Source organism: Dermacentor andersoni, chromosome 5 (assembly GCF_023375885.2).
Source record: "Dermacentor andersoni chromosome 5, qqDerAnde1_hic_scaffold, whole genome shotgun sequence".
Taxonomy (NCBI): Eukaryota; Metazoa; Arthropoda; class Arachnida; order Ixodida; family Ixodidae; genus Dermacentor; species Dermacentor andersoni.
Genome location: NC_092818.1, coordinates 173139703 through 173154387, shown reverse-complemented (window position 1 = coordinate 173154387; position 14685 = coordinate 173139703). Strand labels below are relative to the sequence as shown.

General features: G+C 45.6%; 1 protein-coding gene and 1 non-coding gene across 2 annotated transcripts; one reads left to right on the top strand and one right to left on the bottom strand.

The window, feature by feature from the left end:
- Positions 1–455: 455 nt before the first annotated feature.
- LOC126532188 (facilitated trehalose transporter Tret1-like) lies at positions 456–14134 on the bottom strand. The gene is made up of 5 exons (XM_050179860.3): positions 13788–14134; positions 11577–11800; positions 8936–9204; positions 4584–4856; positions 456–837 (listed from the first exon to the last, which is right to left on the bottom strand). The coding sequence occupies exons 1-5, from the start codon at positions 14107–14109 to the stop codon at positions 489–491; spliced, it is 1437 nt and encodes a 478-aa protein (XP_050035817.2). The 5' UTR covers positions 14110–14134; the 3' UTR covers positions 456–488.
- Positions 5618–5801, top strand: LOC126532478 (U2 spliceosomal RNA). Its single transcript, XR_007599798.1, has one exon. It is a non-coding gene; the product is annotated as a U2 spliceosomal RNA (small nuclear RNA).
- Positions 14135–14685: the final 551 nt, after the last annotated feature.

Here is a 14685-nt window from a genome sequence, read left to right as displayed (position 1 = left end):
AGCTCTGGATAACGCGATGAGTGGAAAGAAAACGTTGCTCAAAATATGTCCAGCAGTCTTTTGAGTTAGCAGGACAAAAGTAGTTGAGGACAACAACGCTATTCGCATCAATAACAAACAATATCGACGAGAACACCACCTTTGAAAGATAATAAAGGAATGCCTCGGGAGTACAAAATTGTTTCTTGTGCACATACCAAGGCTATATTCAAACATATTCTCAATTTGCAAAACTGGTACAAACAGTCCATTGTACTAACGTATGCCTGATGGAGGACAGAGACCCCAATTCTATCATATACAAGTTTCTAAAAGCCACGCTTCAGTTTATGCGTAAGCAGGAAAAGTATAGGCAGAGGATCGATCGGAACTCAGAACAATAATATAGGCACAATTAAGTAAGCTATTAATGGCACATTAAATTTACCCCCCCCCCCCCCCCCCCGCCGCAGGGTATATACAGAAACTATAGTCTTCCTCGTCGGCCATCACTCGTCTTTAGCGATGTCCACGAGGGAACGACCCTCTGTCTCGGGTATGAGGGCGATCGTGATGCAGGCAGTGAGCACATATACGAGGCAAAACGCGAGGAAAGTCTGTCTGGTCTGCATGACTGCCAGCAAGCTGTCCTCGAAATGCGCCATCAAGAACATGACGATCCAGCGCGTCGCCCAGATGACCGCGGAGCCTAGGTAGCGCATTCGGAGCGGCACCAGTTCGCCGGTCAGCAGAGGTGGCAAGTGGCACAGTCCTAATGAGTAGCCGAGCACCAGGGTAACGATGGACGCAACGCCGCGCCAGTTGGCCGGTTGGCTCCTTTCTTCTAGAGTCCACGTGCTGCGAGACAAAAACGCATAAGCGCTCAGTACGCGTTTCGCTGCAATGTACAGCCTATACTGAAAGCATGAAGGCATGTATACTATATACAGAGTGTCCCAACAATCATGCACCAACAATATGCAAACGCCGCATAGCTGGGCAGAGCCAAGGTAATGTTGTTGACCGTATGGCGTTTGCCGTCTTTCCCGTTGTTGCGCCTAAATATAGAATTAGTCACTTATTTAGTCAACTTGTTTAATATCATAATTAGATTAATAGCGTCAACGAGAAAATTCTAGAGCAGCATGAAAAGCTCCCGATGCAGTTTCCTGTTGCTTACTACATGCTACATAAAAATATTTATTCGAGCGTGAAAGAAGCCGGGGAATACACGCAAAACTGCCGCTCGACTGGCCGCTCGAGGCATATTGCGTGTATTTGCGGGCTGCTTTCACACTCGGAGAAAAAGCTTTTGTGGCATCTTTCATGCAGACCGGCTGGTCACGTGATAAAGGAAGCATGGTACCCTTTCAACAAATAACGAAGATGGGGTAATAAGAACTAAAAATTAAGCGGAAACATGGCCGTGGAGAAATTAAGAAGAAATAAATTCTGAGTTAGTTGGTACACACTGGATATGGAGGCTAAACAGCGGGGAAAATAAAGAAATGGGATCATACAAGCGATGACGCTATTCGCAACAAGTCTTAGTTCCTCAAACATACAATTTATTGCAAAAAATGAAGCTGCTGAGTGCATGACCACATCTCAAAGCTGGACGTCAGTTTGGCATCTTTTGTTCAACTACATATATAGTGCAAAGCTCTGCAAACGTATACGAAGTATTGCCCCAGTTCCGCACTGGTCTTAATCACCAATAATTCTGCAGAGGAACATATATAATTAAAATGAATTTTGCAGCGAATGTGCGAGTTAGCTGCGTCGTTTGTCTGACTCTTCTCTGCCGTCTTATCTTTGACGATTTGGCCTAAAGCATGAGTAAAATTTGCGTTTTTATAGTTTCTGGTATTCTAACTAATTTGGGCAGCTGTGTACGCACGGCTACAAAAGGTACGGTGTTTAGCGTAGTGGAACGTTGCAGTGGGTTCTGAGGAACGCCGTGGGGAGGGCACTCATGGGCAAATTAGCTTTGAAGTGAAAAGGGGATATATTGGTCTATCAACAAATAGGGCACGCGCTATAACAATCGCAGTTGAATATGTAAAAAAAAAGGAGGTAATTTCCGACGCAGCCCTCTGTAGCTGCGATACCGTGTTGATAGAGGGCATAAATTCCAATCAATAAGCTTTAGTGAATTAGGAAAGCTTCGTGTTTTTGTAAAAGAGACACAAAGAGCAGGCGCCAAGTGAAGAGGATGGAGGAGGCCAGCTTTAGCAACAAAATAGCTGTTTAACAAGAACAGACCTTACTATCTAGCGTAAAAGTTTATGTTGAAAGAAGCTGCGTTTGGTCGCGCCATTTTAGTTTTTAAAGGCAACCCTCCTTAATCTCACAGGCGGTGGCCACGACAGAACGAGACTTTTCATCGCGGCATATATAAAATTGATTAAACTCTGAAGCACCCAACGTTTTGCACAAATTTCCAAATAAAAATTGACGCGACATTAAATAATATCGATAAAAAACGAAAAAAAAAAGTGAGAAATCGAAGACCTTTAAACGAAGGTTATCAGTGCCCTTCTTAAGAAGTGAAGCACTTTTACGAACGACAATTCGCAGTCTATTGCGGTCCTTTCTGTTTCTGTCATTTTTTGTGCACTGAACAAACTCTGGGTGAATTCTGTAAGGGCATTTCCTTTCCAGTCTATAACGTTTACTTAATTGACTTCGTATCCGTCAATGGGTTGGATGCTGCTGAAAGCATGGTTCCTTTCTGATTTATTCTCTCAAATATCTTGTGTTCTATCGATAGTCAACTGACTAATGTTTTAACGAGCCTAAATAAGGCGTTTTTCGACTAGCAATGATGGTCAGCAACTGAAAGAAGCAATTGAAGTAGCAATATCAAAAAGGTACAGTTAAAAATGAAAGTAAACGTTGCACGCTAATAGATTTCCGAAGCGATTCTAGCGTTGTACGCGCCAACAGAGGGATAAAAATGTAGCAGATTGTGAATATATAATATTTAGAACAGGAATCTAATAATTGTTTGCTATATCATTCATATTAGGTTTGTGAGCTTACTATTCAAAATGGTCTGATATTTTTCTGGCTCAGAAATAGAGGATGAGATCACCCATTGGGAGTTTCTGCATGAGAAAGCCAGGTGCGAGTAGTGATTGTTCGGAATGATTCTGCTGCAGGAGCAGCAAGCCACCACGGCGGGTAGAAGCGCCTTGAAAAGGTGACACGCAGCCTGGCCCCATCTCTTGAGGAGACGCAAAACCCTCGCTGCAGAACTCGCTGACCTCGACCGTTCAGTACTCAGCGCCAAAAGATGACAATTAAGTATATGGTGCCCTGTATCTACCTTTTGAACGTCGCTATTAGAAATGACAAATAAAAGTTAAGCGCACTAGAGTTAGAGTTTCTGTGGTATAACGGTTATAAACAGAAATAAGGTGCCTCAGAAAGGCTGGCCAACGTTTAGATAGGAGGACCTGTCTTCGTCAAAGGCGGCCTGGTCATCCTCGGTATGCTAGTTTTAACGGGTTAGTATAGAGTGACGTCACGTGCGGTTGTTGCCGGTGGCGGTTTTTTAGAGCTACAGCTTCAGTTATATTGTGAACAAACATTAGGAAAACTCGGAAGCAATATTTTTTAAAACTTGTTTGGGCAATAGCTGGCCTATGTGATGCGGTCTTGTACAAAGGGTTGGCGGCCAGAGACCGCATTTTCTAGGTTTTTGCTGGTTGCCCACATGATCTCGTTTCGTTCTCGCAACTTGACCGGATAACGGGTCTGGCTTTTGGCTCCGGTCGCCGACTACGGGATTTAAAAGCATTTCATGTTTTAGAAACAATTAATTGGAACTCGATGTCGTATCAGAACGTTATCGAATATACATGCTCAATTCGCTTCGGAAAATTCGCAGTACGGATGCCCCTGATAAATATTATTTGCATCAGCTGTTGATATTCGCCTTAGCTTAGAATTTCGCTCACGTGGCTTTGATCTCCGAATTGTGCAATGCTTATTGATGCCTTGGCGTTCCGGTTAATGGGCGTTTCGTAAACGAGGAGCCGAACCCTAGATGTGCTTAGCCACAACGTGTTATGTTACCCATGACACTTCGTCCATTATATTTCTTTCAATATACTAAACCTATTCTACGGGGGATCCATACCAACACCATACACGTATAAAATACGACCTAAAACAACCTCGCTGCATATACACTGGAACGTTTCATTAGCGACTGCGACAAAAATTTTGTTCGCTTAGGTTGTCACGGATGCCTCAACTGTTTCGCCTTAGGCGGACATCATTGCCTTTGGCCGGCCGACTTTGATAATAATATGTCCAGCAAACAGATTGGCTAAAATTTGCTCTGATATGAACAATTCTACCATAACCGCCTTTTGTTAATATGGGCCTTGAACTATACTCTATTGTAGAAGGCCAGTCATCAGCACAAGGCTTTATGCAGGTGAGCTTCGTGTCTCGTTCTGACCAAGCACAGTGCTGCTCGGCTACGGCGGTTAGACGAAAACCACTATTTATGGTGGCATGACCGTTGAGCAATCAGAGAAGAGTCTACATATTTGAGAATCTGTTAGGAGACGTCACAGTAAGGCGCATACCTAAACACCAGGTACTCTAGTGGTCCTAACGTAAAATGTGCCACGGTGACGAGAACAGCGGAGGCCCCCAGTAGCCACCGACGACCGACCAGGTGTGTGTACGCCGCAGATATGGTAGCGAGACCAGTTTGACCGGCGAGTAGAAGCAATGCAACCACGTTCCCGTAAGACATTCCAGTCAGGTAGCTACTGACTTGCAGGGCCATCGGCTGAAACAGCTGGGCGAATGACAGGTTCTGAAGAAGGAAGAGCAGCAGGCAGCCAGACACCATCCTGCGAAGAAGCGGGTAGCGATTTGTAGAAGTCTGTTAGTTCTGCGATTCAGCCCTTTCGAGAAGGGTTTGAGGACACAGGACACAAGCCTCTACGACGTTTCAGTCATGGGCTCGCGCCCGAATGTGGAATGCGCCAACGGATTTAGCGCGACTGCGCAACCCAATTCATATACAAATGTGAAAAAAAAAAGAAAGGAGTGCACTCATTTGGCCAATGGCCAATATACTGATGGAGTATTTATTTGTCGGAGTGCCTCCTTGCTAGGCCTCAAGAAATTTAACAGTAAGGTTACGTGCACAAATTTGTAAAGTTCCAGAAAACTGAACACAAGGCTGCCACAACATATGTAAAGTTGAACTGCTAAGGAGCTGACCGTATTTATTCGATTGTAATGGGAATTTCTTCATGATTTCGTTGCTTGAACTCAAACGTCACGTTAGATTTGAACAAGGGCGAAATTTACGATTTAAAAACAAAAAAACACAAATGAGCCATTTTACTATGAAGGTGGATGACCAGCAAAGCTTTTTAGCATATGATACAGAGGTGACACAAAATTTTGGACATACGTACGGACTCATTTACCATGATATTTATATACATTCGCGTTGAATACGGAACCGCCGAACCGAGGAGTCGGAGGGAACTAGACATGCGTGACGTTTCCACGGGATCGCCACCACTCGAGAGCGGTAGGAAAGGAAAGGAGATACGCACGCGCTCGGAACGCCGACAAAGAGAGGGCGGTGCGAACGTCGATGTGGCCGACGCGGGTCAAAGTGTACTATCTGTTCTTATAAGCTTAGTATCAGATACGGGCTTTACTTGGACCCAAGATATTAAACTTACTTTTGCAAGTTGGCGGAGTGTGCTTGCAGCCTGCTTCACCTCCGCCGCAGGTCGGCCCGGTATTATGCTATCTTCGGGATCGGCCCACTGTTTTTGGTCTACGGACATCGTTCTGCTGCAAAACTAGCCATATAGAGCTGCGCTGTACTATACTAAATTCCACGATTTTTAACGTTATGTTGCGATTTCTACCTTTACGTCTCGATTCAATCCATAGACAAGTCGACCGAAATCAAAACTTTTTTTGTTGGAATACTGGTGTTACGGTTACGGTGCTGCATTACCCTGCGGCCTTTCGAGCTTCTACGTTCATTCGCAACGTTATGGCGACGCAGAGCGTTCGGTGTGGCGGCCGCTTCGAGAGACGAGTAATTTTGATGGCCGAGGAGCTGGGAAACTCTGCCGCGGCTCGGCACAGCGACGCCAACGATTCTCGGTTGGTGGCACCCATGGCCCTTTGCGAATGCTGGGCGGATCGGAAGGGCCTCGTTGTGACCTGGTGCTGTCCTCGAATGGATGGTTGCGCGGTTTTCTAAGAGTACGTAATCTCAACCTAGCTCGACAGCATGGATTCGATTTGATCCTCGGCCGATCACTTTCGCGAATAGTTTCGCTTTCCCGAGACTTGGCTCGTTTCGGCACCGAACCCCTCGAAGTATACGACCCACAGCGCTCTTGGCACTGATAACGAGCTTGGCAGAGCGCCAAAAAACACTTGTGAGGGACGCTTTCGGTACTGAGTCAAGTGTAATTTGCCAAAGTGATTGCCCTAGAATACAGCCCAAGGAAAGCTGCGTCTCCTTCTCAGCCGACGATGATAACGAACTCCTTCCCGAATTGATACCTTGAATGAAAGCACCCTTTCGCTTTCCGTTCATGTCGCGTTAGAATCGAAGTTTTAGTTTTGTTTATTTCGCGGTCTGAATCGTCGGCCCTCACGTTACAATCGTGGTCGTGTTACATTCGAGTAAATACGGTACGTGAAATATATTGTAACGCTTCGGTTGAAGCAAAAGAAAGAGGAAGAGGAAGACGGACCCACCACATAACTGTTAGGGATGAGGCGTGTTTATTTACGGAAAATGGATGAGAGTCTTGAGAAATAGTCCAGCACCGGTTTCGTTCTGCGCTCCATACCAAGAGATCCGTCGGGCGCTTCCTCTTTCCAATGCCTAAACAATGGCCTTACAATGTTTTTGCCATTTGTGACAAGTAAATTATCGTGATAGTATGAATGGGCTGGACAGATTACACCACCTATGGGACAATGTCGACCTTGTTAGTTACACGCGGTAGTCTCGCTGAAGCATTCAGGACGGTTTCACTTTTACCTGCTTATTTCACGGTAATTAACTGCATTTCATCCAGTACGAGTGTTTCCCATATGCTAGTTTATGTGAAAATTATATTCGCTATAGCAATATAAACCGCAGCCTCATAAATCGGGATATCACCTTCCCAGAACATACGCTTATCACAAGGAGTACAGTAATACACCAAGCCAGCAAATGTTCTTAACACAATAAGCGCGCACTGCCTTTATTTGAGTAAAAACGAAGAAATCGTTTCTCGATGGTGCAAGCGTCTGCTGCCTCTGTAAAGTTTTCAAGATCACGCAATGGATCCTCCTACCTCCTCTTTGAAGACTGAGGCGACACATGAAGCACCTGGACAGCACTATGACCACTGGGATCTTTCCTATGTGTGCCCGGTCTCACACTTTTGTTCTCCATCAAAAGCCTTACTCCATGACCTCCACGCAGAAGAAGGCTTAGCGACAGAAATTTGGTTGGTCGAATACGCTGAGTGCTTACTAAAGCGAAACGTCGATGAAACGCTGGAGAGGAAGAGTGCAGTGCAAGTGTTTTTTCGGCGTTTTGTTTCACTAAACACCTACAACACGGTACTAATATTAAATACCACGTTAAGGTTACATACCAGTTACAGGAAGCAAGCATCTTGCTTTCTCGTTGTTCCACATCAGGTAACCTGTGGGACACACTTAGCTGGTGCCAATTGGCCAACATCTTGAATTCAGGTGTTATACATATCAAGTTTTTACTCCACGAAATATTTCCCTTTGATTTTTTTCTTGCTAGATAGAACGAGCTCCCATTCTTCCTTTAATGCGAATAGCATTTCTGACATCGTGAGACGAGTTTTCTTTCTGGCTGTTGCTCGAACTATCTAACCAGAAATACTGGCCGATGTAGAAAAGAGTCATATCTAAAAATGCTGGTCGATCCCGAAGGTCATGCAGTCTAAATATGGGAGCCGTTCCCGTGGGTATGTACCACTGAGTACGTGCCGCTCTTCAATAGGCCGCTTTGACAATAACTTGGGTCACTTCTGCCACTGGGTATGCGTGCACTCCCCAACAGTGTCGCTAGATGGCGCAGCGTGTCCAGAGGGAAAGGTGAGAGAGGAGCTTGACTGCAGTACACACCTCATACATTACGCGTTTCGGCTGCTCGCATACGATGCAGATGATGCATCATTGCAGGTGAGTTCTGGCTTTCTGTGCGAACCTTTGCGGTCTTTCCTGACCATGGCTGCTAACCGGGGGCTGCTGCTTTCTTGAAGAATAACTCGCACGCCGGGTCAGCACTACCGTCTTTACAGGACATGTAGGTGTCCGGGCTGCTGGCCTCGTTTTCTACGAAAACACTCAGTGATAAAACAAATAATGCCGAAGTATCCTCATTGTAACGAATAGACGTCATCTAGACCATAATTACTTGATTAAAGTATGCCCTTCTAAACTTTCCATGCCTACTCTTCAATCGCACATATGCTTTTTTTCGTGCCAATTCGTGCCAACGGCAACTTTGAGATGATGGTCACGTGTGGATAATAATGATGGTGATTTATATACTAGGACACGTACCTACAACGGGAGACTGGCCAAGAATTAGACGGTGTATTGAAAATGAATGAGAAATTAATAGAAAATGAAGAAAAATATATGACGAGTAATATTGCATAGAGCACGTGCGCAAGAGTACATGCACGCGTGCCAGTTTTCTTTGTGCCAAAGCTGCAGGAGTCAAGTGGTCAAATTTATAGCATTTCATTAACCGCTTTATAAAAGCTTCGCTTGACATAGATTCCATTATATGCGTTTGATCTGCATAACTCTTTTTCCTATCAGTTGTCAATTATGAGTGAATAGGCGCTCGGCAGTTCACAGTAGACTCTATACACGATCAGATATGACTGATACCCACCGGCTCATCTTCAGCCACTGAACTGGAGGATCCACCTGTCCACCCTTTTTCTGCCTTAGCTCGGGTGGGAGGTCCATGCCGTAGAGACGAGAAGCCGCGACGTTGGCTTCCTGGCGACGTCCTTTGGCTGCCAAAGAGCGCGGACTCTCGATCACGTAGTGCTGAAAGGCTAACACAGCCAGCGGCCACAACGTGCAAAGGCAAGCCTGGAACTCCCACTTGACGCTATCGAGAAAGCAGGCTGTCAGTGCTCCTGCGTTCATTGCTACCTGCACGAGCCAGAGTAAACAATGTACAATGTTCCTTGATAAACTCGCACTATGTGACTTACCGTTAGTCTGTTTCTTCTGCGACAATATTATCGGTTATTTTCTCACGCACATCTGGTAGCTATTTGCAATCACCAAAGAAATCAGAGGCACATACATTTTCTTAGATGTAGCCGCTAACACTAGGGTTTTCAACCATCTAAAATTTTGTTAGACTCCCAGATTTCCCATAAAGATATTGCTTCTCAAATCTGTCCCACGTTCAATGTTTAAGATGTAAGTCTGCTCAACCATAATAAACAACGTGCGAGTTTAAAACTCAAACCTCTTCAGCGTTGCTTTCTCAATATGTTCCTTCTGGATTCATAAGCAACGTACAGGCGAAGAGAGTTACCAATTATATAAAGTTGGCGAGATAGAAAAGGTGTGTGGCGGTGTGTGTGTAACGCGCAATGTGATGGCTTTAAGCGGTAAAATAATTAAAAATAATGTACCATATTAAGAACAATCCTACACAAGATATTGTGCATTGTAAAATAGACTGGACTACATAGCTATGTTACATACGGCTTTCATAGTAGTAGTGAGGGCCAAGGACGTGTTAAATGAAGCCAGAATTCCAAAGCATATGCCTCCTCCTAACACAAACCACTCTTCCCGCCATCCTTACTTCGGCTACTCGATAAATTGCAGTCATAGCTTGGCTGCTGTTGTTTCACCGAGTAGAAAACAACTTGGGTCACAGGAACGAGAGAAAAGCGACAATAACGAACAGAGAAAAGTCAGCAATAGAAAAATGCTGACTCTCCCGTAATCGAGCGCATGTGTAAGCATGACATGGCTATCGGCAAAGAAGATCGGTTGGAGTAATTACGACGTGTACTCATAATCATTTCACAATCATCACTATATCATCTGACAACCTGCTGCGACGCGCCGGACACAGCCGGCCTGGTCACGGAGCGTGGCGCCAGCTCTCGGAGGAAGCGGCGCAAAGCCAGCACCGCGGAACTCACGGACTACTGGCGCTGAGAAGAGCACAGGCAACCCTGTCTCAGCGCCAAAAGATGACAATCAAGTGTATGGCGCACTGTATCTGCCGTTTGAACGTCACCATCGGAAATGACAAACACAACTTTAGCGTACTAGAAATTACAGCTTGAGTGATATTGTGAGCCAACATTAAGAAGAACTCGGAAGCAATATTTTTAGTAACTTGTTTGGGCCGTAACTAGCGTATGTATGGTGGTCCTGTTCAAAGGGTTAAGGGCCAGAGGCAGTATTCTCTTAAGTTTTGACTGGGACCCCGGATGATTTCGCGTTGTCCTTGCAAAGATGCCGGGATATTCTCGTCCAAGTGCACGGATAACGGCTCTGGCTTTGGGTTCAAGGTCACTTGAAGGCCGCCGACAACCGGAGCTAAAAGCATTTCATGCCTAAAATTGAAGGTATCGGCTGCAGAAAAGTGCAGGAGTAGACAACAAGGGCATCGAATGGAAAGGAAGAAGTGAAATTAACAAAACGGGATAAAATAGCTTATTGAAAGAAGGAAGAGGCGGACCCGAAAGAGGTGTCGAGTGGAACAAGAATGCCTTCGTTACGCTGCGAGGAGTGGTGTAGAACGTCAGCACTTACGGCCTCGTAAGTGCGAAACAGTGACGCTTGATGGCTACGAGCAGTGAGGAGCTGGCCGAACACTACACCCACAAGTGCACGAGCGGGAAACAGCACAACAACGCGCGGTGATCATCAGCATTAAGGAATGTGACGAGTAAGAAGTGCGATGGATTGAGGCGGTGAGAGTCTCTCATTACGTCGCGTTATTTCTAGGCGCGCAGTAGAATAACGTACGCGGGCGTCACACATGATACATTAATTATGCATTCGCGTCGTGTTAGTGCGGACATATCCCCCACATAAAAATATTTCCGTCAATATGTCAATATGTTGCATTTTTGCGTGATCGCGTTCCATTCATACGTAAGCATTACACTGCATCTGCGTCATTATCATTACACTTGCATAAGCTTTCCGTAAACAGCAAAGAAAGCTTTGTTTATAACCAATCCCCCCCCCCCCCCCCCCCCTCCCCCCGATGCGTGGGATCCGTCGATATTTCTGTATTAGTTCTTAACGTTGACTATTAGAAACAACTACTGGCTCATGTGAACTACTTCTCGAATCTATCATGGCATTACTAGAGTTACGGTATGTAACTGCATATGCTTACTGCATATGCGTCGCGCATTCTCGGTTTCTTTGTCGCTGTCGCTGTTTCACTAAGTGCAATAAAGTGGAGACACATTACAGCGTAGTATCGTGGTTATCTTGTTTTTGTTCAGTTGTCACAAGTGTATAATTAAGTCACCAACCTCGATCATTCCGCCGAAGAACGCTCTTTTCTTGGGAGGAGACACATCGGTCACATAAAGGCTGGAGCAGCAGGCCAAGGCGCCTAGCCAGAGTCCGCTCGCAACACGGCTGACCATCAGCATGACGACGCTATTGGAAGAAATCAGGCAGATCCAGGCACAAACTAGGCCGAAGGCAGATATTAGTAGAGTCCTTCGGTGGCCCGTCAAGGGAAGCAGGATCCCTGCGAAGCCGAAGACGTGTACAGATTACATTGTAACTAAAAGAGCCACACAATTAGCTCGAAATACTCAGCAAAAATAGCGTCGCACGCGTTAAAATTGTAAGTTTATGGATCTAATTAACTCACTAGTCATCTGCGCGTTTTCGATTGCGCACAGTGGTAGACAAATCGAAAATGTGTGAAGCTTGGTACACCGAAGGGCAGAAGCCTCAGCAGTATATAGTATAGGAGTATAGGGTGTCCCAGCTAACTTTAACAAACGTTTAAAAGTATTCCAAGGCACTTTACGAAGACGCGACCAAATCATGCTAGCTATCTTTAAGAGCAAGTCATTCCATTTTTTTTAAAGCGAAAGCTTTACTGGCCGCGAACTTGCGATTTCGCCGTGGCCATGCTCCGATGAGGCACATGACGTCCCACGGCGTTCCTTGTCACACCGCGTTCCTCGTAGTTGCGCTCGCCTCCGCTCGCTTCGCCAGCTGCGTCGCATGCCTGATAACATGCCGGAGGATTGAAAAGGAGAGCTCGCGTGCGCCGCAACACAGTTGAGGCGGCAGTAGGTTTTGTATTCTGCTTAATGGTGTAACTAACGGAGATTGAATAACCAATTTCGGAATTATTAAATTCAGAGCAACACTTTCAATGAGACAGTTGCAGAGCGCTCTAGTAAACGTCTAACTAATCAGTGTTGGGCTTCCTATCTGTTACGTAATCATTTTTTCTGCTTCCGAAAGAAAGCGCGCAAAATATGAAGGAAATGCATGTGGCATGTCCTGTTGTGCGCCGTGATTACAATGCTCTCAAACATATATGCTAAGTATGAACAAACGACGCATTTAGCCTGTGTGCTACGACTAAAACAGTGACATGGTAGCGACGCAGGCCTCGGTTGCGCTATTTGCGCGAGTGATGTTTTGTATTGTGGCATGTCATGATAGCGATAAGGAGACCACGCATGGCACAAGGCCGAATAAGCTGTTCGTTCATACGCGGCATGTCTGACAGTACTGCATTCGTGGCGCCCATTTGAACACGGCAGTGCTTTTCTTTTTTTCTTTGTCTTTTTCATATTTGGCAGGCGTTCTTTAATAAGTGGTAAAGGTGATTTCATAACACGTATGAAGTTACGAGGGGCTGAATTACCTGTTTCTATAGAACGCTCTCTAATATTCTCATTGGAAGCTAACATTTGCAAAGTTAGTAAATTAATCTCGACTAATGATGCGATTAAGCAAAATAATAAAAACAGCTTGACTTCCTCCCATAGAACAGCCTACAACATACATTCAGTCATGTCAAGCTACAGTGCTCCGACATATCTTTATGCCTTGGGTAAAGAAGGAAAAGAAGTGCAGACGTAGTCCTCTATTGTAATATTTGCAGGAGCCCTTAACTTATGTTAGAGCGTTTCTAGATGATGACATGCCGAGATAGATAACTTGAAAGTAGCATTGAATTGTGCTTAAAACATATTTAAAGCGGCTTCTTTATAGGTTTTACGCAAAGTGAGCCAAATTAAGCCGCCATTTTCCCCTGTACTCTCGTCTTGACTTCAACCCCTTTAGTTGTTTTTTGTTTCTCTACTTCCCATAAAGGCAATCAAACTAACGTTACCGGAACGTCGGCATACAGATACGTACACAAGAATTTAAGGAACCGAAAGGAAAACAAAAAAGCCGTTACTTCGTGTGTCCGCGTTTGCAGGCGTGCGTTTCAGTGCCATAAATATCTAAAGCAAAGTTTTAGAAGCTAATACGTGGGGTTTTACGGGCCGAAACCACGATCTGATCATGAGAAACGCCGTAGTGCTGGATTCCGGATTAATTTTGACCCCTGGGTTTCGTTAACGTGCATCCAATGCAAGATCGTGCTTCATAAAATACCTACCCGACTTCAACTTTCATTCGTTCTAAACTAAAAGTATCACACCCTGTAGCTTTCTTACGGAACTCGATTCCTTTTCTACAAGCGCAGTTTTTTTCCTCACCGGACAGAAGTGCCCCTCCAGTTGCACCAAGCAAGAGGACGTCGGCCGCCCATCGGTTGGCGGGCGCGGTTTTCTGCAGCTGGTACCAGGGCTCGAGCTCGATGAACGGCATGGCTGCCGACGTGTAGGACAGTGTCGTGCCAGCGGCGCACGATCCGAGGCAGGCTACTAGCATGGCGCGCTCGTGCAGACCGCAGGGCGGCGGCAGGTCGATGTCGTCGAGAGGTGAGCCACCCTTGGCAGGCGGCCGCCAGCGACGCAGTGCCGCCATGGCCGCGTTGCTTGGCGATGAAGGCGAGCATTGGCTCCCATCGCTACTCATTCCCGAAAGCGGTGTCAGGCTACTGGCCATGCTGCAAGGGCGTGTAGTAATCTTAATTTTCATGCGATACTTTAGTAGTGCAGGAAGAGGCTAATTCAAAGCCTCACTCACTTTATGTATCTTAATCTATGGTACAGCCACGGCTCACTAATGCTCTTGGTTGGGGGTGTAACACTAAAAGCTCGCTTGTAGCGGTAGCTAAGATACCATACCGACGAAAGGAAGACTCTCCTAGCGGGAGAAAAAAACATAGAAAGAAGTGAGCGGGTCAGATACTCAACTAGCAAACCAGCTCCTCTTATGCAGTCCCCATCTTCTTCTTCTCGTTCATGTCATTCATTGCTCTAACGCATGCTGAATGTACCACTTGGTTGTGTTTAGATATGTCACGCACTGTTCGTTATTCTTTCGGTTAGGGTAGTGCCAACCGTTGGGATGAACTGCTATGCAGGAAGCGATGTCGATGAATCTGCCGCATATCGAACGGAAACGTGCCAGTTGACTAGAATGCAGCTTTCTGTACACAAGACGAGGACGAAGAAAAGGCTGAGACACACGAGCGCACACTTGCAACAT

Bases quoted from the DNA above. Each gene is read 5' to 3' on its own strand.
- LOC126532188 (XM_050179860.3), bottom strand. From the start codon at position 14,109: ATGAGTAGCGATGGGAGCCAATGCTCGCCTTCATCGCCAAGCAACGCG. The intron at 4,857-8,935 runs GTGGGTATCAGT...GCTTCTTCGCAG, and splicing joins CAGTGGCTGAAGATGAGCCG to GATGGTGTCTGGCTGCCTGC. The intron at 838-4,583 runs GTATGCGCCTTA...TTTGTCTCGCAG, and splicing joins CTAGAGTACCTGGTGTTTAG to CACGTGGACTCTAGAAGAAA.